General features: G+C 50.3%; 8 protein-coding genes across 8 annotated transcripts in view, besides 12 other annotated features; all 8 read left to right on the forward strand.

The window, feature by feature from the left end:
- Positions 1 to 24: 24 nt before the first annotated feature.
- Positions 25 to 51: a microsatellite.
- Positions 52 to 168: 117 nt separating this feature from the next.
- TraAM80_00140 (zinc finger, c2h2 type domain containing protein) lies at positions 169 to 2,190 on the forward strand (the record flags this gene model as incomplete). Its single annotated transcript, XM_029377231.1, has 1 exon — positions 169 to 2,190. The coding sequence occupies one exon, from the start codon at positions 169 to 171 to the stop codon at positions 2,188 to 2,190; it is 2,022 nt and encodes a 673-aa protein (XP_029242974.1).
- Positions 2,191 to 2,298: 108 nt separating this feature from the next.
- Positions 2,299 to 2,327: a microsatellite.
- An 852-nt stretch (positions 2,328 to 3,179) lies between these two features.
- Positions 3,180 to 3,220: a microsatellite.
- A 21-nt stretch (positions 3,221 to 3,241) lies between these two features.
- Positions 3,242 to 3,280: a microsatellite.
- A 130-nt stretch (positions 3,281 to 3,410) lies between these two features.
- On the forward strand, positions 3,411 to 4,532 carry TraAM80_00141 (putative calcium-binding protein; the record flags this gene model as incomplete). The annotated part of the gene is made up of 1 exon (XM_029377232.1): positions 3,411 to 4,532. The coding sequence occupies one exon, from the start codon at positions 3,411 to 3,413 to the stop codon at positions 4,530 to 4,532; it is 1,122 nt and encodes a 373-aa protein (XP_029242975.1).
- A 373-nt stretch (positions 4,533 to 4,905) lies between these two features.
- TraAM80_00142 (uncharacterized protein) lies at positions 4,906 to 10,410 on the forward strand (the record flags this gene model as incomplete). The annotated part of the gene is made up of 1 exon (XM_029377233.1): positions 4,906 to 10,410. One exon carries the CDS (start codon positions 4,906 to 4,908, stop codon positions 10,408 to 10,410), a length of 5,505 nt encoding a protein of 1,834 aa, XP_029242976.1.
- Positions 10,411 to 10,414: 4 nt separating this feature from the next.
- Positions 10,415 to 10,465: a microsatellite.
- Positions 10,466 to 10,763: 298 nt separating this feature from the next.
- Positions 10,764 to 10,788: a microsatellite.
- A 52-nt stretch (positions 10,789 to 10,840) lies between these two features.
- TraAM80_00143 (pyridoxal kinase) lies at positions 10,841 to 11,743 on the forward strand (the record flags this gene model as incomplete). Its single annotated transcript, XM_029377234.1, has 1 exon — positions 10,841 to 11,743. The coding sequence occupies one exon, from the start codon at positions 10,841 to 10,843 to the stop codon at positions 11,741 to 11,743; it is 903 nt and encodes a 300-aa protein (XP_029242977.1).
- Positions 11,744 to 11,821: 78 nt separating this feature from the next.
- Positions 11,822 to 11,864: a microsatellite.
- Positions 11,865 to 12,069: 205 nt separating this feature from the next.
- Positions 12,070 to 12,089: a microsatellite.
- Positions 12,090 to 12,307: 218 nt separating this feature from the next.
- Positions 12,308 to 12,329: a microsatellite.
- Positions 12,330 to 12,466: 137 nt separating this feature from the next.
- Positions 12,467 to 12,500: a microsatellite.
- Positions 12,501 to 12,574: 74 nt separating this feature from the next.
- TraAM80_00144 (transferase) lies at positions 12,575 to 13,231 on the forward strand (the record flags this gene model as incomplete). Its single annotated transcript, XM_029377235.1, has 1 exon — positions 12,575 to 13,231. The coding sequence occupies one exon, from the start codon at positions 12,575 to 12,577 to the stop codon at positions 13,229 to 13,231; it is 657 nt and encodes a 218-aa protein (XP_029242978.1).
- Positions 13,232 to 13,453: 222 nt separating this feature from the next.
- Positions 13,454 to 17,791, forward strand: TraAM80_00145 (uncharacterized protein; the record flags this gene model as incomplete). The annotated part of the gene is made up of 1 exon (XM_029377236.1): positions 13,454 to 17,791. One exon carries the CDS (start codon positions 13,454 to 13,456, stop codon positions 17,789 to 17,791), a length of 4,338 nt encoding a protein of 1,445 aa, XP_029242979.1.
- A 188-nt stretch (positions 17,792 to 17,979) lies between these two features.
- Positions 17,980 to 18,018: a microsatellite.
- Positions 18,019 to 18,421: 403 nt separating this feature from the next.
- On the forward strand, positions 18,422 to 20,278 carry TraAM80_00146 (uncharacterized protein; the record flags this gene model as incomplete). Its single annotated transcript, XM_029377237.1, has 1 exon — positions 18,422 to 20,278. The coding sequence occupies one exon, from the start codon at positions 18,422 to 18,424 to the stop codon at positions 20,276 to 20,278; it is 1,857 nt and encodes a 618-aa protein (XP_029242980.1).
- Positions 20,279 to 20,762: 484 nt separating this feature from the next.
- Positions 20,763 to 20,789: a microsatellite.
- A 56-nt stretch (positions 20,790 to 20,845) lies between these two features.
- Positions 20,846 to 23,233, forward strand: part of TraAM80_00147 (putative vacuolar assembly protein vps41) — a gene marked incomplete at both ends in the record, with an annotated part of 2,535 nt that continues 147 nt past the window's right edge. Inside the window, one exon of the mRNA XM_029377238.1 lies at positions 20,846 to 23,233. This exon is cut by the window's right edge and continues 147 nt beyond it. Within this exon, the coding sequence (XP_029242981.1) occupies positions 20,846 to 23,233 (2,388 nt within the window).

Below are 23,233 nucleotides of genomic sequence, written 5' to 3' on the forward strand. Positions count from 1 at the left end.
GACGAGCGGGTGCAAAAGACGCACCAAAACAAAACAAAAAAAAAGAAGACAGACGCAACAGGGCGAGTCTGAGGAGAGAGTAGGTAAGGCGTTGGAATTAAAACGGGAACAGAGGCTGGTAAGGTGACGGTTAAAAGGTGGCTGGAGTTGTACATTTGAGAGATTCGGATGGCCAACAGCACGGAGGAATTGGAGCCCGTGGAATGCCTTATTTGTGCAGCGGCCTGCGAAGCGCTGGCTGTCTTTAACTGTGGGCACTACGTGTGTTACGCCTGTGGGCTGCATATTCACTCCATTGATCACGGTGCGTGTCCGGTCTGCCGCGAAAAAGGTGAGACAGTCATTGTGACTCGCACTCTGCCAGGCGAGAATGATGATGAGGATAAGTTTTGCGCGGCATCGATTCGGACAATGGAGGACATGTCTGCCTTTGACGCGCATTTGAAGTGTTTTGTGCAGGGTAGCAATTTGGCAACTGAAATGAGCAAAATGTACGAGTGTGTGTGTCCGGTGCCCAAATGCTGGCGTAGGGGCATGCAGGAGCCTTTTTGTGATATGTATCCTCTGCGGCAGCACCTCAGGATCGAACACAAGCTGGAATACTGCGGTATTTGTCTGGAGCACCGATCGGTATTTCTGTGCGAACAGCAGGTTTACTTGCGGGAGGCGTTGAAGCTGCACATGGATGGGGTGTGCCCACATGATGCCCCCTCGTTTTTGGGGCACCCATTTTGCAGATTTTGTCCCAATTCACATTTCTACGACGAGGATCATCTTCTCGAGCACATGAAGCACCACCACTTTACGTGTGACGTATGCAACCGTAGTGAGTTTCTTTTCAGATATTATGAAAATCGTAGAAAACTGCTTCAACATTTTGAGCAGGCACACAAGCTGTGCGACCATCCTGCCTGTGCATCACTGGATCCAATGGTGCGAGTGTTCGCCTCGGACTTGGAGCTGGCGCTTCATAAACAACGCGTGCACGGGGTGCGCTCGCGAGTGGCGCTTTTTATGGCAGATAACCCTCCCATAAATTCCGGCAGCAGTCCTCCCACAACGACATCGCCTGCAACAGGGGGCAATGCAAATGTCATCAGTATTACATTTGATCACGTGAACAGGCAGGATACAGTGCAACTGATGCAAAAGTGCGAACACAGCGGCAGCGGCACCGATAATGGTGGTGACAGGCGCAGAGGTAAAAAAGGGGGGGGTGGTAAGATTCATGTAGATTGGGTACGGGGTGACACGCCTGGGTTGCCACTGCATTTTCGGACTCGTGGCGTGTTGAGCCCACTCATGCGCAAAGGACGTGAACGGAATGCGGCGTCACATACGAAATTAAATTTGTGTGCCTTTGGCGTGTCGGAGACTGCAGAAGCGTACAACTCAAAGAATAAAGTACCATTAAACCGTAACGAGCTTCAGTGTGCCTTGGATACCGTTTTGCGAGAGGAACTGCCTGAGTTGCATCAACTGCAAGACTTCCGGTTGTGTACGGCGGAGTTCATGAGTGGAAAGATCCTGACCATGCGATACTACAACTACCTTCGCACCGAGTTCTTTCCATCCGAAGAGGCCTTTCAGAAGGTGTTTCCTCTGCTTGTTGCCACCGTCCCGCTCCCGCAAAGACGTGATGCGCTTGTGCAAATTGAGAAGATGCGAAATTCGCCCGAGGTGCAACATGCTCAGCGGATACAGGAGGAGGAGGCGAAGAAGAAAAAGGATGCTGAGAAGTGGAATAAGCAGCATGAGCTGCTGGCACGCATTGAGCAGAAGTCGAATCGGCGCAAGGGAAATGCCAGCGGCGCCCACAACGTCTGGCTTGAGAGAGGATCGGCCGCCCTTCTTAACCAGGCGCGCCAGCAGGAGCCCGAGGCACCACCGCAGGAGGAGCCGAGGAGGTCACAACAGCCCTCGCGGGCCAATAACAAAAACCGTGGAGGTGGCAACAGCAGCGGTAATCGCCCTTCGTCTGCCGAGACAGCTAATGCCACTAATACTCAGTGGGGTACAACGCATGAGCAACGGCAACTTCGGCCTTCATTGCTTCCCACTGGAACAGGGTATTACCAGGACCCAGGAGATTTTCCAGAGCTTCCCACAACTGACCCACGTTTGGCATGGGGGCGGTCACAAGCGAAGCGGGCTCCGCGACAGAATGCGTGGAACTGCAAAAGGATCTAAGAGAAGTTAAGAGAACTGATGCTTGGGATTGGCAAGGACAATGCACCAAAGATGGGGGTGTTGAACACACGACACTAGCAAAGAAAGGAGTATAGGAGAGGCTCTCCAAGCGGAAGCGGCAGCAGCAGCAGAAACAGTGACAGTGACAGTGGCAATGCATCACTGGCACCGTCCAGTGCCGCTACTTTGGGTTCATATGTATACTGATGTAACTCATGTTACTCTATTGTGGTTTACTTTATTCTCGGTGCTTTGGCCGCTTCTGCTTGACGTTGTATCCTTCACACGTTGACTGCTGCTGCCAAGCGTCGTGGATAAGCGTAAATCACGAATACAAACTACCCCAATGTACATGCATCAACTGAGAGTGGTTTCTTCCTTCGAGCTAAAGTCATGAACGAAGCCCATAATTAAGAGAATTAAACCGCAAGAAAAAAAAAATACTGTCGAGCAAAGAGCCTCTTTTATAAGTATCTCTACTGTCTTTCACTTATAGCCGCGCCTCTTCTTGCGCAGGCACCGCTGGTCCTTTATTTCCACTTCTTCTACACGCCCACTCACTACGAGTGAAAACGAAAATAAAAATAATTTTGATGCGTACACGTCGAGGTTTTTGTGCCTCAACCCATGAAGTAGGGATTCCCTTTTTTTTTCTTTTTAAGGAGGGGCGGGGTTTGCGGCGGGAAGGCTGAGAAGGCGGTACAGTTGAAGAAATGTGGGTACTCTGACGATGAGGGAATTTTGTTTTAGTTTTCCTAGCCTCTGTTGTTGCTGTTGTTCTTGGTTGCTTCCTCCTCTCTCTCTCTCTGTGTGTGTGTGTGTCTGCACGCGCGCATTTTTTTCACTTTAATTTGCTAACGGCTGCAAATTCGTTTGTGTGGAATATGACTGTGTGTGTTTCTTTGCCTTTGAAGGGTTTTTACACCGAAGGAGGGGAGCTGGCTGCGCGGCAGCGTTGCGTTGCGGGAACCAACATGGGGGGCCTAACACTTTTCTTTTCTTTTCTCTCTATTTCTCTCATGTTTTGTTTACGTACATGTATCCATGGTGTACACGCGCGCACTCACTCACTCACTCACACACACACACAAAGGTGAGAGGAAATCGAAGCCCAACACCACGAGGAAAGGGAGACGGAGGTACTGGTTGGCGTATTGTTGTGGTATTTCATTTACTCCATCCACGTCTTTACTCATTTTTTGTGTGTTTTGCCTTCACGAATGTCTTCTCGAATGAATACGTCGCTCTATAGTGAGCTTAATCGTCTTGAACGCAGTGACTTCCTCCTTTTTCACTGCGTGCAGCTTTCACAACACGAGCGCGACGTGCAGCGGTACTTCTTTGGATGCTACTTCCCGCGCTGGTGTGGGTTCTACTTGGAGGAGGTGCGGGAGCTGCCCGGCCCGTTGGGCTACAAGGTGCAACGTCACTTCCCCGCCTACCGCTTTGACGTGTATTTGAAGGACGATGGGGAAAACTTTCTTACGGATGATTTCCGGGAGGGTTCTATATTCACCCTGGGGCCCCCGCAAAATCAGCGTGACGACGGACCGAAACGATACAAAGTGGTACACTGCGACGATAGCCGTTTGCGCACACATACAGGTACAACGCTCGCGGCAATTGGCAACGACATAACGACAAGGCTGAATCAAACACACCGTGTCTCTGGTGAGGCGATAGATCTCCTCCGTGAGATTAGAGAGGCTTATGTTGTATATGCTGGCAATGGCATTCCTGAGGTTGGTATTAAGGCCATGGGACGCCACTTTCGCCACGTCAGTGCGGATGGAAAGCGGTGGATGTCGCTGGAGAATATTGCAAAGTTTGTTCGTGACTCTCGCGCCTTTGCCATTACGCTATCCTTTCATGACACGCAGCAGACAACGCTCAGAATTGACGGTATCACCAAATGCATTTACGAAGCCTTTCCACAGAACGAGGACGGCTGCATTGACTACGATTTATTCATGGATTATGTGCGTGGTCCGATGAACCAGAAGCGGAAGGATGCCGTTTGGGAAATATTCCGCAAGCTGGACTTTGACGGAAACGGTTACCTCAACATTTTGGACATTCAAGCCCGCTACAATGCACAGGAGCACCCTGTGGTCGCGGTGGAGGGACTTTTTTCAGCGGACAAGCTCCTCAAGGGCTTTCTCACCATTTGGGACGAGAACAAACAGTACGGACTGGTGCCATATGCCGAGTTTGTCGACTACTACAATGGAGTGAGCGCGGTAATTGCAGACGACGACATTTTCCTTGACATTCTCAAAAATCAATGGAAGGTGATGCGTGACTTTGGGGGAGTCCTAGGTGGGACGCGAAGGGGGAAGTAAAGCCTCCACGATGTATGTCAGACAAGCAAGACGTCACTCACAAGGGCGTTAAGAGGGCTATTTTGTCTCTCTGCGGTGGCACGGGGGGGACCCTTGAACGCATATGTAGTGTACTTTTTTTTTTTTACTTTTATGGGTTTTGGGGCTAGAGGCTCATTCCCGTTATTTTGGTTCCCGGTTTTCTCTACTTTTATTATCTCGCGTGAAGCATTGTTGTTTGTAAAATAATTATGTGTTATTCATCACGTTATGGTTATTGCCTCGGTGCTTCTTTCTGACCTCACTTTTCACGTTTGTGCGTACGTGCACATACATGTCAAGCAGTTGCTTCCTTTTGAGTCTGGAAGTATTGCACTGTGTTTGCCTAACACACATGTCAGGCCGACTAGTGGTGGTGTCCTCTACCACCACTATGGCTCAGGGTAGCTATTCTGATGCGTGCTACTTTATCGTCATAGAGTTCCCGGCACTGTGCGATGCTTGCATATGTCAAGGGGAAGCTACTTTGCCACCAGGCAGGAAGTTGGATTTCGCAGAGGATAATGCGTCTAAGGAGGAAGTAAACAATCATTCCTTCGAAAACGGGGTCGTGCAAGACGGTAAAAATAAGGTAGGAGTCGTTGTTATTACTGTGGATACCGTCTCTGGCCAGCTGCTATACACAGGCGTTCCACAGAAGGATGTGTTTGCTTCAATGTCTGAAGCCATGCACGCAATAACAATGTTAGGCTCTTACACATCCTCACCATGTGAGGTGCGCACAATGTGTGAGTTTGTTGCGTTCGCTGGCGGGTGTCTTGCAGAGGAAACTATAAATTTGCTTTTTATTGAGGCGAGTACACTACTGATGGGGGGCAGTGCTGTGACGACCAATTCAAATGACACAACGAGGGAGTTTAACCCGTTATTCTCAGTGCCTTTGAGCAACTGCATTCCACCACTTTTCTCTGTTGACAAGGCACGGTGGTTTCATATTCCCTTGCGAATTTCGGTACCAGCTCTGCAGCAGCCTCTCACAAGCGACGGTATACATGATTGGACGCTCGGCAGTCGTAGTTCAACACCTTGCGGTGTGTCCACTAGTCTGTTGAGTGACGATATGATACCGCCCTACTTGTACTTTTCACCAGGTGTGGATGTGACACATTGTTGTGTCTTTGGGGATGCCGTGAGGCGTTTGGTAGCCTTCCATAAAGCAGGAATTGAGAGAAGCTCTCTACGGAAGTTCAGTATCAATCCGAATGACAACCCTGTTTCAGCCGCGCTGCGCATCAACGAATTTCTTCCGCCGCTTCCCAGGCAAATGGGTCGTGATGCTTTAGGCCACTGTGATTGTCTTTGGAACGAGGAGCTTATTCGCTTTTGTGACGTGTTTGGCCTGGGGGAATGGTGTTGTCGTTTGGCTCTTGGGTCATGTGCCGCCGTCCCTTTGCCACATTCAGGTGCAATCGCTCGTGGTGCCATACTTGTTGTTCGTCTGAGCCGCTTGGCATTTCCGGAATGTTTCTATGACTATACACTCTCATCTTCGAAGGTGCCGTTAGACTTCTATGTCTCAACGCTCGAGGCCGAGTTTCAGCTGATCGTTATACGTGAGCCCTTGATGAGTCAACACGATGGAAAAGAGATGGAGTCCACTTTTTCATTTACGTGGCGTCGGGGCACGGATTTTGCCTGTCACAAGAATATACTGGAGCAGAAGGAGCGGTTTAGGGCCTGCGCGGAAAATTTTATTGATCCGCTGCCGCCACGTGAAGATCACGTGGTAGGCCTTTTCTCTGCATATCTGGAACGATATGGACCGGGGACAAGAATTTATTTGGCACACGCGGGGAATGTGATGATGCAGGGACCCACGTCAGCAGAAGATCCCGACATTGACGTGAATGATTTTCGGAGATGCAGCTCTTCCACACCAGGCGTAAAATCGCCCATGAAGAAACGACGTATTAGCCTTGTTGCATCGCCAAGGAGGCAAGGTAAATCCTTGGTGTCGCAGCTGGAGATTTCCGTATTGGGACACCGAGGTGGGGTGGACGCTGGTGCGGCAGCTTCAACTCTTGTGAACACGAGTCTGGAATCTATTCTTCAATCACTTACTGGGCATGTCAAAGCGCATGGTCTTCGTCCTACGGTTGCTGTTGGAACGTTGTGGCCCTTTTCTTCTTCCGTTGCGAGTTCGCCGGCGGGCATGCTATCAGAGTATGAGGACAAATTCTTACAGACCTTTTGGGGGAGGGAATTTATTCATGTGACTCAGGAAAAGACGGCAGATATTGGGGTGCCACGTGTGTGCGTGAGTGACGAGAGCCATGTGAGCGTCATTGCATCCATCATTGTCTCGCTTGGTTGGATGCTGAGTTGGTTGTGTAGCGAACTTGGTGCGGGAAGGGATGCGGTTCAATTTTTGTTGGAGTCCAAGGATTGGGTAGAGGATATCATCCGTTTGGTGGGCAACTCCGCAGCTTCTACGCCTCAATTTCGCGTTGTCTTTGTGAATCGAGAGGCAGTGGATCGGGTACGGCGTTGCCTCATCAATATTTGTGGAGGAGCTTCAGTTGCGTTTAGCCCAGTCGTTTGGGCGACAGCACAGTACATTGAACAGCTCTCTCATTACGTCACAGACCACCTTTCTGTACCCAAAGGTAAAGAGGAGTACAGGGATCAGCAGGGGAATGGAGTCATAAACAAGACGATGCACGCGTTTCTAAGGAAATTTTTTCTTTCGGAGGGCGGATTTTATCCTAGGGAACTTGTGCGACATCGAATCGTACTTCTCTCACACCCATCACGGCTTTCCTCCATTATTAACGTTCAAATGATAGTTTTACCTTCGAAGGTGCAGGACTCCGCAGTGACCTTGGATAGGGCGGAGGTCGCCTGTACGGGTTTGCGGGAGAGGTTGTTTCCATTTACCCCCATGCGTCATTTGAATGCAGCCACCACATGCGATGAGGCGATATCCCTTGTGTCGCCTTCGGATGAGGGGCCCACACCGACTCTGAGTATGCTACACGGACTTATACACCCTTTCTCCCAACCACTTTGTATGCCGTCCTGCTTTGAAGTGGTGGAGTTCACTATCGCTTTACCTTCTCTTTCATACGTCACGCATGTGGCCTTGATGGTGGCAAATGCCGTTCAGCTGGCTCCATATGCTGCGGTACTCTCTCTTTCCCTTTCGGCATCCTGCTACGTGGGTCAGGCGCATGAAAGGGTTGTCTTGGAAGATGCTTTGCTCCCACTTTGTGTTAACAGTCGATCATCGCGGGGTCGACAAACGGCACCTTATTTAATTTTGTTTGAGTTGTGTCGCCCTTCCCATGACAAGGCTCCCTTTTCAACTGTTGAAGAGGCAGATGCGGGTATTGGTGCGCCTGGTCACAGCTTCAATCAAGCTACGCCTGTTGTTGCACGTTATCTGCATCTCTCGCTTCGCGGTTCGGGCTGTCATCGGATGGCACTGCCCCCCATTTTGGTGTTTGGTGAACCTGTTGACTTCATTCCATGCAAGGAACTGGAGTCTGTTGTGGGCCGCCATACAGTGTTGCATCGCATGCTTTATGCGGCACGGTCTCCCTTTACGCAGGGGGTTGCAGACAACCTGCCTGCCGCGTTTAGCGGACCGACGACACCTCAGTCTGTCGCGACGGCTGCGGCGAACGATACTCTGAGTGATGGTGGTGCTAAGAAAACAAACGGCTGCTTTGGCGGGGATCAGAAGGAGAAACGTGAAGCTACAGGGAAAGCGCACACACACGGGCAACAAGAGGTTAGCACGTGTGGGGCGACGCACGGTCAGGAGGAAATGTATTTGCAGAAGGTTAACGGTGTCATTCCAGCAGATCTTTTTGAATTGAATTTCGACGTGACAGTGGCGATGGAGTCGAAGCGGATTCAGTGCCATGCGCGCCGTTGCTACCGCGATCTGCGTTTGCATCGCTTGGGTGTCCCACTTTGGGTCATGAATCCGGCATACCAGGTGTTTCCGCACTCCGCATTTCACCGCTCCCAGATCCCGGAGGGAGCAAGGGAAGTGGAGTTTATCAGGCGCCAACAGAGGGGACATAAGACAGCGAGCGGAGAATCTTGTGCTGGTGGTTTTGACAGCACCGAAGAAACGAAAAAAGGTTGTGTGAAACACAAGGATGGAAAACGTTGCGTTCTTTGTTCTCGTCGGTTTTCGTGGTTTTCATCCGCCAAGGAGTGTCACCGGTGTCGACGCCATGTGTGCGAAAAATGTCTTTCAGCGATTCCTGTGCGTTTGCTTGAACTTGGTTTTCGTGATCGTAGTGCATCTGTATGTATGGCATGTTTTGAAAAAGTTATGCGTCTTGAGGACATTATGAGAGGTTTTACGTCAAGTGAGTGTCTTGGTGAGGAGGAGAGCGATGTTGAAATGGACGAGGCGATCGATTTCTACGCACGCTGCACAACACCTCATCTGGCATCCGTTCTGGCCCTGTACCCTATTCCTACATATGGAAGCTACTTGTATTCAGGCTTTCTGCAGGCTTTCGATAAACAGTCTTATCAGTTGACAATGTACCCACTGACACGTGTAGTGAGTGCGCCTGGTATGGATGACGTAAATACACCGCTTTTTGAAGAGGTGCTTGGCATCATGGGATTTAACGGAAATGTTTCCGTGGGATGGCGCTGCGTCACTGATGGGGAAAGGACAGAGTCCGATACACGTGTTAGTCGGCACGTGATTCTTCTCCTTCCTCATGGAGCTGTGGTCTCGCATGGAGTACTACGTTACGCGTTATTGGGTAAACTTCGTGGAAACATTGACGTTCAGCTGCTCTTGGGAAATTCTTTGCATTCTCTTGAGCCCCTGTCTGGGGCGTGCATCGGTAACTCCGCGGTGCCTGCTGAAGGGACTGGTGATAACTCACTAAAGGAGGTACTGCTGCAGCGCGAGGTGTTTGCTCCTTCTCGGGACGTAAGGGCGAAGGTGGAACTCCCAACATCAACACCACCCAAGAATATGACGTCAACCAGTACTGTCATGGGGACGTTATCTCCACGCAGTCCGACGGTGCGTCTTGCTGCCCTCTATTTTATTGGATTCGTCAGCGATCTTTTTCTTCTGCGCGTGGATCATTTTTCACTATGGGGTCGATTCACCTCTGATGTACCACAGGTAAACGCGTCGTACTACAAGTGTAGGCCGGATCACTCTCGCTATGGCAAGTTTTTGTCGAATATGATGCATGGCACGAGCGGTGTGTTGGGTATCGCTTCTCTTCCTCGCATGCTTCCCATGACACGCCTTGTTCCGCTGCGCAACGTTTTTTTGCACAACAACTATGAACAAGTCTTGATGGAGTTTGACTTTGGTGTTTCAGTGACCATTTGCGGTTTCACTTTGGAGCTGCACCATCCCGCAGTGATGACGGGGATGCACGAAGGCATCGCGACAGCATTGCGCCTTATCGGCGTCACGGCCTCGGGCTACCGCGGCAACATGGGTATATTCAAGTTGCCATGGCCCCCTCTTATTTCATGCTCATCGGCTGCGCCATTGTTGTCTGATGGCAGTTTTCTTGACATTTTCTCATACGCGTACAGTCTGCCGTCGACTGCCTACGATGTTGTGTCGGTACTTGTCGAGGTGGTTGAGTGGCGGCTTGCGGCTCATTCTGTGGGCAAAGAGCACATGAGGAGGAGCAGGACAAGGCAAGGCGGATGCAGCACAACCAACAGCGGTAGAGAAATGGAGACAACTCTCGAGCCTGGTATTTCCTTCCGACGGAAGATTTACTTGGGGAGGATGCAATTCTGGACAAGCGCCAATGCAAGAACGCAGCGTATGGTGAGCAGCCACACGTACACCTCCATTCATACCGCATTGGATGACACGCAGTATTAGTTGCTTTCATTTTTTTTTAATTTTTATTTTTACTTTGCTTATTGTTGTCATTTTCCGTTGCAGGGCAAAGGGGCTGGTGGGAGGCGGCGTGTGTGTCGAATGAGTGGTGGGTCCTTTGGGACTGTCGTCACGGACCCGGAAGCATGCACGTAGGAAATAGCTACCAACAAGAACGACAGAGCGAAGGCTCACTGTAGGTGCGCTCTCGTTGCTCACCCCAACCACCATTCAGTGCAGATGCTTTGGAGTGCCTTCGCGTTTGATTGGTGAAGGGTGCCTATCTGTATGTGGCTGTGGGTGTGGTGGGGAAAGGGCGAGAGTCCCCATTATTTATTTATTGTTTTTTTCTTGTTTATATATATATATATATATATATATTGCAGCCAAATATCCTTTTAAGCAAACTCCACATTTAAGATTACTAACGTTGATGAGCGCGGAGAAGACCATTCTGTCAATTCAATCGTTTGTTACCCACGGTTACGTTGGAAACAAGGCCGCCACCTTTCCACTACAGTTGCACGGTTTTGATGTGGATAACATTAACACTGTGAGCCTTTCCAATCACAGCGGCTACCCGATTATTTGTGGGCACCGCATGGACCTTCAGGAGTACGAAACTTTAATGGACGGGATTCGTGCGAACAACTTCCTCTCCAGCTATCGCTACGTTTTGACCGGGTACATCAACAACGCCGATATTGTGAGGAAGGTCCGGGACACGGTTCGTGAAATACGGACGCTGCGTGAGAAGGAAGGAAAGAAGCTGACTTTTGTATGCGATCCAGTCATGGGAGATGATGGCATTATGTACTGCAAAGAGGAGGTATTACAGGCGTACAAGGATATGATTGGGAATGCCGACATCTCCACCCCAAACTATTATGAAGCAAGTCTGTTGAGCGGCATCAATATTACTGATATGAAGACTGCACTGCAGGCAGCAGACTGGTTTCATGCACAGGGAACCAAAATTGTGGTCATTAAGTCCTTCCGCACGAAGGAGGACCCTCAGAACCTCCAATTTCTTGTCTCTTCCATGACAGATGAAGATAAAACACCTCAGCGCTTTACCGGTGTGTTTCCTTACCTTGAGGGGCGCTACACTGGCACTGGTGATGTTTTCTCGGCGGTCTTTCTGGCCTTTTTACACCAGCACCCACTAGAGGTGGCGGTGGGAAAAGCGATGGGTGTCCTGCAGGACGTCATTTTGGCGACGCGCAAGGAAGGCGGTGATGGTAAGAGCTCCTTGATGAGCCGCGAGCTGCGCGTGACGAGGTCAGTCCAATCATTGCTAAATCCCACCACTCTGGTTGAGGTGAAGCCAATGTGATCAGCGTTAGTCCTGTATCAACCCCACTCTAGCTGCAGGTGGTTTGCTCTGTGGCCAAACATGCACATGCGAATCTCTCACATGCAAACGCACGCACACAAACACGCATACATACACATACGTCGAGGCCCAGTATTAGAGATGCAAGGGAGAAAAAGGGCTCGGTGACCATTATTTATTTATTTATTACTATTAGCGTAATCCAATCGCGGTCTTTTTCTTCCATATTTTTATTCTATCTTATTAAGATAAAAAACGAAGCAAGTACAGATGGGAACGTAAGAAAACACAAACCAAAAGTGAAAAAAAAAAAAGTAATAAATGACTGGTGGTGGTGGTGGTGGTGCTCCCTAGCCAGCAAAATGTCTTTTCTTTTGAGGAGAAAGAACAACAATTAAATTTAATGTTACAAAACACAATAACACAATGGGAAAGTGAAAGGGAAAAAATCAAAACGTATGGAGAGGTGAGTTTATTGTTTTTGTGGGTTTTCGATGCGGCGTTGCCGCCTTTCTTCGAGCATGGGTGGGCGCGCAAGCCTCACGAGTTATGCATGTGCTTGACTTTTTTTGTTTTTTTTTTATTTAGGCACGACGGCGGGTTTTTGTCCCTCGCAACGACGGATAAAGACGGAAATGTTGTCCTTAGGGAAAAGGGAGGGGATAATGAAATGAGTGAAATCCGCGGAACTCTTCTATTTTATCTTTCTCTTTCTTCCCGTGATTTTTGTTTTTGTTTTTCTTCCACATTTTGTTTTGAGGACACAGCGCGAATAGACCAGCGTCGTGCAGTCAAGGCGCCATCAAGTCGTCTGGCGCCGCTTCCCACGCGATGACAGCTGACTTTGTTTTTCACGAGGTGAGGAGGGAGCGGGACGTTGAACAGCACAGCGCTGTGGTGGGGGCGCTGGAGCGGTGGTGCTATTTGCCGTACCCAGCGTGCTCCCGCAGAAACCTGGAGCAGGTGGATCTCTTCCTGGTGGCCTCCCCTACCTCCACCTCAGCCAGCACAGCAGCAGCATCAACATCATCAACAACAACAACAACAACGACGTCGGGGGCTGTGGAGGATGCCTCCTCAGCTATGGTGGGCGTGGTGGGGGTTGTGTGGGTGCCTCTTGCGCCCGGTCGTGAAGTGGAGGGCTACATTCAGGTCGTTCTCGTGCAGTCCGCGTATCGCAGGCGCCACATTGCAGAGGACCTGCTACAACGTGTCCTGCAGCTCGTGGGGGGCGGTGATTCTGTCCAGAGGATTTTTCGATGGCGGCTGCACACTATGGTGTCCTCGCCGCAAACCACTGCGTACCTCCGTAGGGTATTGCCGGAAAATGATAATCCGGCCGTGCAGAATGAGTTATTGGAGGAAATGGAGCGACTCGTGGCTGCTGTGCCGCGCGTGTACGAAAAGTTGGGGTTCACCATTCGGAAAAACATGTACGCGTACTACAACAAGTCCGCAGACGCGGTGGAGATGGTTAGGCGCGGCTGAGCAGGGTGGGCGAAGCACCTGGTGACGCCTTTTGGGAAGTAAAGAAGGGTGCATATATATGATCAACCTCACAGTAACGAAACGCCGCTTGCTTTATCGACGAGACTCCACCTACCTCCCCACGCAGGTCTCTGTGTGTCTTGTGTGTGTATTATTGTGTCCTATTTCTTCTACCGCCTTTTTCCTGTGCTAGGTAGGAGGCCCTTGGTGCATTCACTCAGCATGCCTATTCCACTGACTTCCTTCACAAAGTCCAAGTGGCTGGCTTTTTTTGCGGAGCTCACAGCAAAGGTGACGCACCACAATGTGCTGGTGGTGATGGAGGGGTGTGAGGTGATCAAGCGAATTCTCGTGTCAAGCGTGTCCGTGGCGGCGTTTTTGGAGGAGGGTGAACTCATTACGCATCTTGTGGATACCATTGCTGGTGACATGCTGTCAAGCGAACGCCGCAGCGGTGGGCCACCGCTATTCATGGCAGAGAAACTTCTCTTTACGCAACTTGAGACACTTTCTCTTTTTGTTGACATGATGCTCGCGCTTTACGTAGACAAGGATCCCTATTACTGCCTCCTGGTGCTCGCACGTGCCGGAGATATTCTGGTGACCCTCGTCAAACTATTGCAACGACAGCACCCACGCTTTTTTGGACTCATCGCGGCGATGGTGCAGTCGCTTCTGTCGTTACCACTTGGACGGGAGGTGCAGAATCTGCCTCTTAATGAGAGCCACTCTGTTACGTTCAGGTGTCATGTGCAGAAGCTACAGGCAGCGGTGACCCAGACCAAGGAAATCCTGCAGGAGGCGTTGGAAACGTTGCAGGCGCTCTACTTTGCTATGGACGGCGCGATGCGCTACTGCAGCCACACTTTGTTGAACATGGCATCCCACCGTTTCCGACAATTGCAAAAGTGTGGTAAGCAGGGGAATAGTACTGGAAGGGATTCTTCTGCGAGGCAAAACGTCGGGTTAAACCGAAGTGAACCTGCTCCTTCTGAAAGTGCCATGGACAACACTCTCGGAAGCCATGACACGACGTGCCTCACCGTGGATGAAACCAAAATGTCCATCAACACAACTGTTGAAGGGGAAGATATGATTCCAGCTTATAGCACGAATACTTCCATTCCTGAAGAGGAGTACAATGACTGCTTTGATCGCTTGTCGAATGCTCGCTCGCATGAGGAGTTTTTGTTCATGTTGAACCGTATCTGGTGTCTAACTGTGGCAGATGGGGAGGAACTGCAACGCCGGTTCACAAGCCTCAACTTCAACCGGGCATTCAGGCGGTTTCTTGAGACCATGCCATCCAATCACCTTGACCAGGTGGTGTTTACATCAGTGTTGTTGTGGCTATCGCGCATGATGTCTGGCTTCCACCTTCTTGGTGAAACACGTGACAGTATCTTGTCCGTTGCTGGGTCCTCGCTTATAAAAATTATTCTTCAGGACCTGAACACTCGTGATCTGTTACTGTCGCAACGAGAAGCATCCGACCTCTCCACTGTTGACGCAGCTGCACTTGCGACAAGTGCGGCCTCCATATCCAAAGTAAACCTGAGCAACTCGTCCCCTATGCTGGACGAAAGATCAGGCAGTCTTGTGGAGCGGCCATCGATTTCGTTAGTTGTTTTCTCTTTTTTACTTATCGCGGAGCGTGCGTGTGAGCCGCGGGAGATGGCACAATGGATTCGTGAAGCGGGTCTTTTTGTTTTGCTTGAATCCCTCATTAGAAATGTGGAGCAGACTAAGTCTGCGTTGATTGACACGCCGACTACAGTGGATGGGACACTTTCGGACGAAGTATATCTTGCCGGTGTCATGGCAGCTACACGAACGGAGCATGTCACCCTCGCCGCTCTCTCCTGTAAACTTCTCTCTTCTGTTATTTGGAATCATCACGCGGTGCTGAATGAATTACTTGCCTCCGAAACTTTTGGAATGCTAAAATCCATAATTCCGCTTTTGCTGACTATTGGCGTCCACAACCCGACACTCACATCTGCCATTGAAAATAGTTCAGGTTCTGCCCTGCATCACTTACCAAGTTGCCCACGTTCATCTCGCTACACCTCTTTGGGTGAGTGCAGCCTGGTCGCGTTGGATGCTTGTCTTTGGCTTGTGCAAGTTTCCCAGATGGATGCAGTGTGTTTGAGCGATATCATTCTGCGTCTTCCGGCACTTTCGCGGGCAACACGCAATAGTGTTCATCCGCCACTCCGCGCCTCTGCCTACCGCTGTCTGTCGCGCCTCTGTGCTTCGTCTACAGAACTTATGACCATCATGCAAGAGATGCCATCGGTCGTGAATGCCGCCGTCAACAGCGTGCTGGAGTACACGAAGACGGCGCCACAGTGGGAGGCGGCAGCTGCAGCAGAGTGGTTGACAGACGTCATTCGCATTGCCTCAAGCGATGCCGAGATGGAGCAGAGTTTTGACTTCACCCAGTCAGCACTCCCTGCTAAACTGTTGGAGTTGGCCTCATGCAATGGCATTACATACGCCACAGCCGCCATGATGTTTTTGATGACCTCGTTGTTTGAACAACAAACGCGCCTTGCTGCACTTCATAAAAATTCATTTACTAACGTTCTTCTGCCGTATGGTAAGCGGTCACTGGAATGTTGGTGGCAGCTCATTTTTGTGGTGACGCGAGCAAACGAGAAGCTGGTGTGTGTACATGAAAAACAGATACCTGCGGTGACAACCACAAAGGATGCCCTCTCACGCTTTCTGAGTGGTATCGAGGGAATTTCAGTGCATTTCTCTTTTGTCTGTTCCCTGGCACGCGGACTGCTCTTCCTTTTTGCTTCCTATCCCATTCTTGGGGAGCAGGTTTCAAATGACGTTATGTGCAGCTTCCTTGTAAGTGTATTTGCTCTTCCCTCGCCTAAAGACGTGTTTGACATGTTGTCGTCCCGCTTTGGTGTGAAGGTGGAGCAGCGTGGAACGTTGGGGAATTCGTACGAAGTAATGCTACAGTGGGTGATAGAACTTTTTTCGTATTGGTTTAAAACAGCGAATCGGACGGCGAAGGAACCTCCCACTTTGTCTCCTGCCTTCTTTAGGTGCCTTTGCAACATTATGGGAAACAATTGCCTTTCGCAGCGCATTCGCGCGCATATCTGCTCCCTCGTCTCCGATATTGTCGTTGCACGATCCGAGGTTCTTGCTGAGGTCTTGGCGGCGTCTAGTGGTGATCTCTTTACAGCATCACTTGGTATTCATCCTTCTTCTTCCGTCTGTGGAATGCAGTGCCGTCTCGTGTTACTGTTTGCACCAGCCAATGAAAAGGCGCACGAAGTTGAGTGGGTCGCCGCAAAGTTGGCAGAGCTTGATGGACACGTGCAGTCCTTAAAGAAAAATGGTGGCATGCTTGGAGGTGAGGAGATGAGTTCTCTCATGATGCGGCTTTCCTTTCTGTCCAGCGTGATGGCCTTTCCTGGGTGTCGTGCCTTATCACAGAACGTTATGCACTCGTTTTGCGCCTCACTTCGCACCACATTGGGGTATGAGACGACGCAACGTGCAGCTTTTCAGGCGGCCGGAGCACTGGCGCGTAGTAGTCAGGGGCGACGCTGCCTCTTGCACGAAGTCTGTTCTACCGGTGACCCACTGGCTCGCTCAAGTTTTGGCCGTATCGTGGGCATCACACTCGGCGTCTCGCAATCCGGTGAGCAGCTGCAGCTGCAGAAGGAAAATGACAACGCCATGAAGAATGTTCCGTTGTCCGAGCGGGAGGCTTTTAGAGCTGCCGTCGTATCGTCTGGATTTGACATCTGCGCCACGGCATGTGGCAATGGAGGTGAGCCGTTTACGCACGCGGTGATGAAGCTGAGGGGTGTTGAGCAGGTGGAGTCTCTTTTGCTGAGTAATGAACGCCGGCGAGTGGCGACACCGTTGGGTCCCTTTCGACTGTTAGCGGCGCTCTCGTTTCAGGCGGACGCGCAGCTCGCCATCATGCGACAGGCAGAACTCATGACAATTTTGGTAGAGACTGCGGCGAACACGAACTACGCAGGGAGCCTGTCACTGTTGACGCTCCGCAATCTTTGCTTTAACCCCACACTAAAGACCAAGATATGTCAAGACAGTCGTCTCCTTCTGACGTTTAAGGCAGCCTTGATGACGGAGCCATCGCCGCAGATAGTGATACACGATGCTAGAAGCCCGGGCTCAAAGGACTGCATGACGTTGGTGCCCTCCCCAAAAGGTGAGTTGCAGGCGAAACGCGTCTCTCTACAGACGCTTACAGAGCAGACACTCTTGCAGCAGACAAAAAAGTCAGAGTGTGTGGCCACCACAGGTGACTTATTAGAAGCTTCCGAGACGTGTCGCCGTCAGCAGTTGGCAGTGAGCGCCTTCTGGTCGCTTATGTACGACAACCAACGGGGGAAGTCATATGTCCGTGGTGTTCTCAACGAGTCACCGGCGGTGAACATCAACAAACTTATGCAAGCTTGCTCAGATGTTACTGTGTGCGCCCCGGATCTTGAAACCTTCCAGGAGAAGATGTCAGAAGCCATTGGAAACATTAAGCTTTTGGGAAAAGGTGCCATTTAAGACAGACTGGAGCGAGTTTGATAGCTGGTGTTACACAGAGAGGTTTGCGAAGGGTGTTTGTGGATAGAGGGCGAACGCATTTGGCACAGTTGGAAGAAAACAAAATGAGAGGCAAGAGTGTGAGAGAGGAATGATAAACGAGAACAATTCTGTTCCACACCATAGATTTTTTTATGTCAAGAATAAAATTGTTTTTGTTCTTGTTGTTGTTTTTTTTTTTGTTTTTGAGCATAAACCCTCTCTGGGAGGGAGACTCACATCATTTAGTGTTTCTTTCTGCTGGTTTGTTGTTGTTGGATAATTCAGTTTTCAATATTCTTTTTTTTTTTTTTTACTGACCGGTACGACGAATGGATTGGGGCGAGCAACACGGGAGGCCTCCACTGTTACTTTCCTTTACCTTCCCCAAATGTTGAAAGATAACATCTCTTTGTAGGTGCACCCATGCCTCTCAATTACTATTACTATATTTTATTTTTGCTTCTACTTATGCTATTTTTTGCCTTATTATTTCCTGTTGGTTTTGAGGTTGTTGAAATCCGCTGGGGACAGAAGGTTATATTCCCTTTTTATTGGTGGTGACTGCGGGAGAGAGCAGACAGCGGTGACGGGGGGGGGGCCTTCGAGAAAATGGCAGACGCGGCAAAGAAGGCATCATTACTTCTTTTTGTTCGTCAGGTGCTAGCGCGCGAGAAAGCCTGTACTAAAGGTGGGATGCAAACAATGCCTGAAACGTACGAGGATCTTGGCGATGGGGCGTTTCTGTACCGCATTCTCGCTTGCATCTCCCCAGAGACGTTTCCGGATGCCGCAGAGATTGCCGAACAGGCGGAGTCGAGTCGGCAGAACAGGGTGGTGCGGAAAGGGAACCTTGTGGCTCTTGTGCAACACATGGACGATTATGTTCATCGATTTCTTGATGCACCGGATACGTTGAGTCTCACGCTTACACTTCGGCCAGCGGACATTGCAAACTTAACAGCGTTGAGTGGGGAGTTGAAGGCACCGTTGACATCCGACGTGGGCATAGACAGTTTAATGGAGCTGACAGACATTTTTCTTGTCATCGTTGTTCTCAGCGGGAATCCTATCATACTGCAGGCGGTGAAGTCGTTACCGCACGCGGATCAAGTGGCGTTGTCCAACGCGGCAAAGGCATGTGTCACCAAATACGCGCTACGTCCTCGGCGGCGCCACGAGACACTAACGTTGGGGAACTCTGCTCCCTCCAGCCCGTATCGTGGCGTCACAATAAAGCGGAGTGAGCCGTCTTTCCACTCTGGCCTTTGCTCTTCCCCGGTTGTGGATGAAGCCGCCTTCACGCAAGAAATTTCACAGCTTCGTCGTGAACTGGACGATGCGAATGCCAAAGTGGTGGAACTTGACGCCAAACTTCACCTTACCATCACAGAGAAGCAGGAGTGGGAATCAAGGTACAAGAATTTGCTCGCGGAGGCTGAGCTCGGACGCACGGCCGCTGCCGGTGAAGATCATTTGCGGCAGCTCTTAGCAAAAAAGGAGAACGTTGTCCAGAAGCTCACAGCAACAATTGAGGAGCACCAGAAAAGAATTTCAGCGTTCAAAGAGGCTACTGCGGCACAGGAGGCGGCTTTAGGTTCGTTTAAACGCAAACTCAAACACACCGAGGAGGAGTTAATGAGGAAAAATGTTGAACGGCGGGAAGCATTGGATAAGCTCAGTGTTGCTGAAGAAAGTTTGAGTGCTCAGAGGAACGCCCGAACGGAACTAGAACGACAACTGGAGGACATGCGCACGGAGTTGGCTCTCTTGAAGGCGGAGTGTCCTAATAGTATGGACCATGGTGAGGTGTGCTCGAATCGATCGTTTGGTTCAATGAACTCCATTGATCGTGTGGTACAGCTTGAAAACGAATTGGATGAGGCAAGAAGTCAAAAAGAGGCGGCTGAGCGATTACTTCATGTTCTTCAGCGACAAGTTGCACCACTGCCAGCAGAAGGATTAAAAACCTATGCTGCAGTGGACGCCTTAAAGGCCCAGTTGCGGCAGGCCGAAAAGGAGAAGGGAGACTTGCGCAACCAACTAGCTGCAACTATTGCAAAATTGGAAGACGCACAGAGTCATCGGAGAGGTTACGGCAGCACGAGTGCTACTGACAGTGAGACAGAGAGCCTCTTGAGAGGAGGAAAGCTCAGTGGAAGAGAAGTAGAGAGTCTGTCTGAACGGGACGTCACGGAGGCGTTTGTCCAGCAGATTCGTCCATGTGAGAACCAAGATGGGATGCATCGGGAGAGGACTTTACTTGGCTCCACCTTGCTGCTTTTTGGCTATCGCAACTTGATGCTGCAGCAGCGGGCTATGCTGACGAACAGCAGTTCGTTTACTGTTTCTGGTGACGAAGAAGACAAGAGCAGTGGGAGTGTATGGACCACAGGGTCCTTCTTGACACGTCATCGACACGAGGTGGAACAGGGCCTCTCAGCTTTGGTCTTGAACCGCGGCAGCTGATGCCGCTGATTTGAAGAACCAGCAACAACAACAAAACAAAAAAAAACGATTGGAACCTTTGGTGATTCTGCAGTCCTTTGCCGTTTGCTTCTCTCGTTGAGTAGAGCGGTGTTTTAAGGTGAGTCTTTTACCGTTGCTTTTTTTATATCTTCAATGTTGTTCTGTAATGGTGTCTTTAGTTGGCTGTTGTTTTCTCATCGGAAGTACCATACCGTTTGGTGGCGGGCATCAGAATACACGTCCGGTTGGCGTGTTTGTGTGGGATGAATAACTGCCACACATAGGCGTGGAAAATAAGGAAACCAACACCTGTAATGGGAACAACAAAACTGTCGCTGTGGATCCTTAACCCTATCTATTATCTGCCTTTACTTTTTTGATGTGATGTTTAAACGTTTGTTTCTTTTCTTCTTTCTGGTGATGGTGGAGATGTGTTTCTTTACACGCACGTGCTCTGCATCTGACGGAAGAGAAGCGTGAACGCATATATATATATATATATATATATATACGCCAGTGCGGGAGGTGGTGGGGGTGGGGGACCGGAGTGCCTGAGGCCGCCTTTGGATGGAGTCGCAGAATTTGCCGGCACAGCAACAGAGGCAAGGCGAAGACGACGATGATAGTGAGTCCGAAGACGTGATTGAGGAGAGGAAATTGGAAGAGGACGACGAGTCGTACGTCAGTGGTTCGGATGACAAATACGAGGATGAAGAGGAAGAGGATGAAGAGGAAGAGGAAGAAGAGGAAGAGGAAGAGGAAGAGGAAAAAGAGCAGGAGAACCTTCTTTCCTTTGCAACATTTCCGCTGGAGGCGTTACAAGGTCAGCATATTATGGTGGTAGCCGCGTTTAATCGGTTCATTGTAGTTGGCACCAACCGTGGCGTGGTGGCGTTAGTGGAAGTGTCTGGAGTGGTGGTTCGTACGCTGAATAAGCATGTTGACCCCATCAGTGACGTAAGCTGCGACACAGTGGAGGAGCATGTTGGGTCCTCGGACAAATCGGGTGTGGTCACTGTGCAGAACTTGTACGACGAGCAATGTTTTTACCGAAGGCAGTTTGACGTTCCAATCCATTCAATGGCGCTCCATCCAAGGTACAGCCGCAATGAGAATCGACCCATTGTTGTAGGTGGTGGTGATAAGGTGATGCTCATCACAAAAGCGAGAATTTTGGGCCACCGCAAAAGCACGATTTTGCAGGAGCGGTGCGGAAAGGTTTACGTGGTGCGCTGGTGTGGCCCCGACCTAATCGCTTGGGCAAATGATCGTGGTGTGCAGTTGTATAGTTACACTGGGCGGGCGATGGTGCAGTTTGTTGCACGACCTTCAGACTCATCAAGACTGGAGTTTTATCCCTGCTCACTTGTCTGGGAAGCCCCTCGCACCCTCACCTGGGGATGGGGGGACTGGGTTCAGGCGCTGCACGTCTACGAGCTGCGGATAGAGGAGCGGTTGAGGTGGGGGACCGAATTTATGTCGCGGACGCATCGAGTGGAAGTAATGCCGGCTATGCAACCGAGCACAGTGACGGAGCCGTGTCGCGTATGCGGTATCGCTCCGTTTGGTCCAGACCGATACCTTGTGCTTGCGTGCACTCTCGAGCAGGAAGGGTATATGAAGGAGCTAGAGGTACGTATTGTGGAGCGTGCCACATTTGTTAATGTTTTCCGTGGACGTCTGCATACTAAATACAAGCATCCCTTGCAGTATAGTTTGACCTTCTTAGCTTCTGGTGGTGGTGCCACTTACGATGTTGCGAAGGCAGCGTCGAAAGTGGCACCTGCATCGCAGCTGTCCTTGCCACCGTCGTCCTCTGGCGCCTTGTCGGAGTCCTTTTTTTTTATTGTGTGCGTGGACACCGTCATTAAAGTGACACCCACCGATGATGACCAACATGTAGAATATCTTCTTAAAGTGGGTCGTTTTAAGGAAGCCTACAGCTATGCTCGAACCCACTCGCTCCGTCAGCATAAAGCCGTGGGTATCGGCTATCACCTTTTACAGCATCTGTTTGCGGAGAAAAAGTATGACGAGGTGATGGCATCCCTTGCAGAAGTTGTGAAGGATGACTATTTGGAGTGGGAGCGGTGGATTTGTCAGTTCGACCAAGACGGAATGTCGGACATGCTGGTGGATGTACTCCCCATTTACAGTGGCAACAACACTGAGAACAATGGTGACACGAAAAATACTCCATTAAAAAACTCCAGGATCAAAGAGGAGTATTACGAACTTGTGCTCCTTAGGTGTCTAGAAAAGAACGTATTCTGTTTTCAGAGAGCTGTGCATAAATTCAAGGGTATGTTTCGACCTGACGTTGTGTGCCGCGCCGCTGAGCTGCGGTATAATAATTGGAACACGCAAGGAAGCTTGGACGTTGATGCCCGCGAACAAAGTAAGGCTCTTGGAGATACATACGGGTTCCTGCTACAACTCAGCGGTGACTACGATAAGGCACTTCATGTTTTGTTAAAGGTAGAAAACAGTGATGAGATCTTCAAACTTATACAACAAGAGAGGCTTTATGCGAAGGCCATGGAGGTGTTGCCTTTGCTGTTTGCTAGGAATGAGGATGGCACCATTCAGCTTCTTCTGGAACATGTTCACTCTACTGACGCTGCCGTGGACGACGGAGCCGTTACTGCAGCGTTGCAGTCGGGGTTGTGCTTCTCGCCGGCGGCCGTCGTGCAACGGTTGGAGCGGACACAGCGCCGGTACCTGTGGCTCTACTTGAAAGCGTTGCAGGCTCGAGACAAGGCGGTATACGCTGCACTGTCGGAGACGCACGCACAGCTTTTTGCGACGCTCTTTATTGAGAACAATCCATCTGGGCTGCTCGCTTTCTTGCGTGAGAATTCAGCGCACCTTCCGAAGCTGAGGGAGATATGTGCGCTGTGCAAAAAGCACCAGCTGCTGGAGGAGATGGTTTTCCTGCTCGCAAGGATGGGGAAG

Source organism: Trypanosoma rangeli, assembly GCF_003719475.1.
Source record: "Trypanosoma rangeli strain AM80 chromosome Unknown Tra_15.4_contig_00002, whole genome shotgun sequence".
Classification (NCBI taxonomy): domain Eukaryota; phylum Euglenozoa; class Kinetoplastea; order Trypanosomatida; family Trypanosomatidae; genus Trypanosoma; species Trypanosoma rangeli.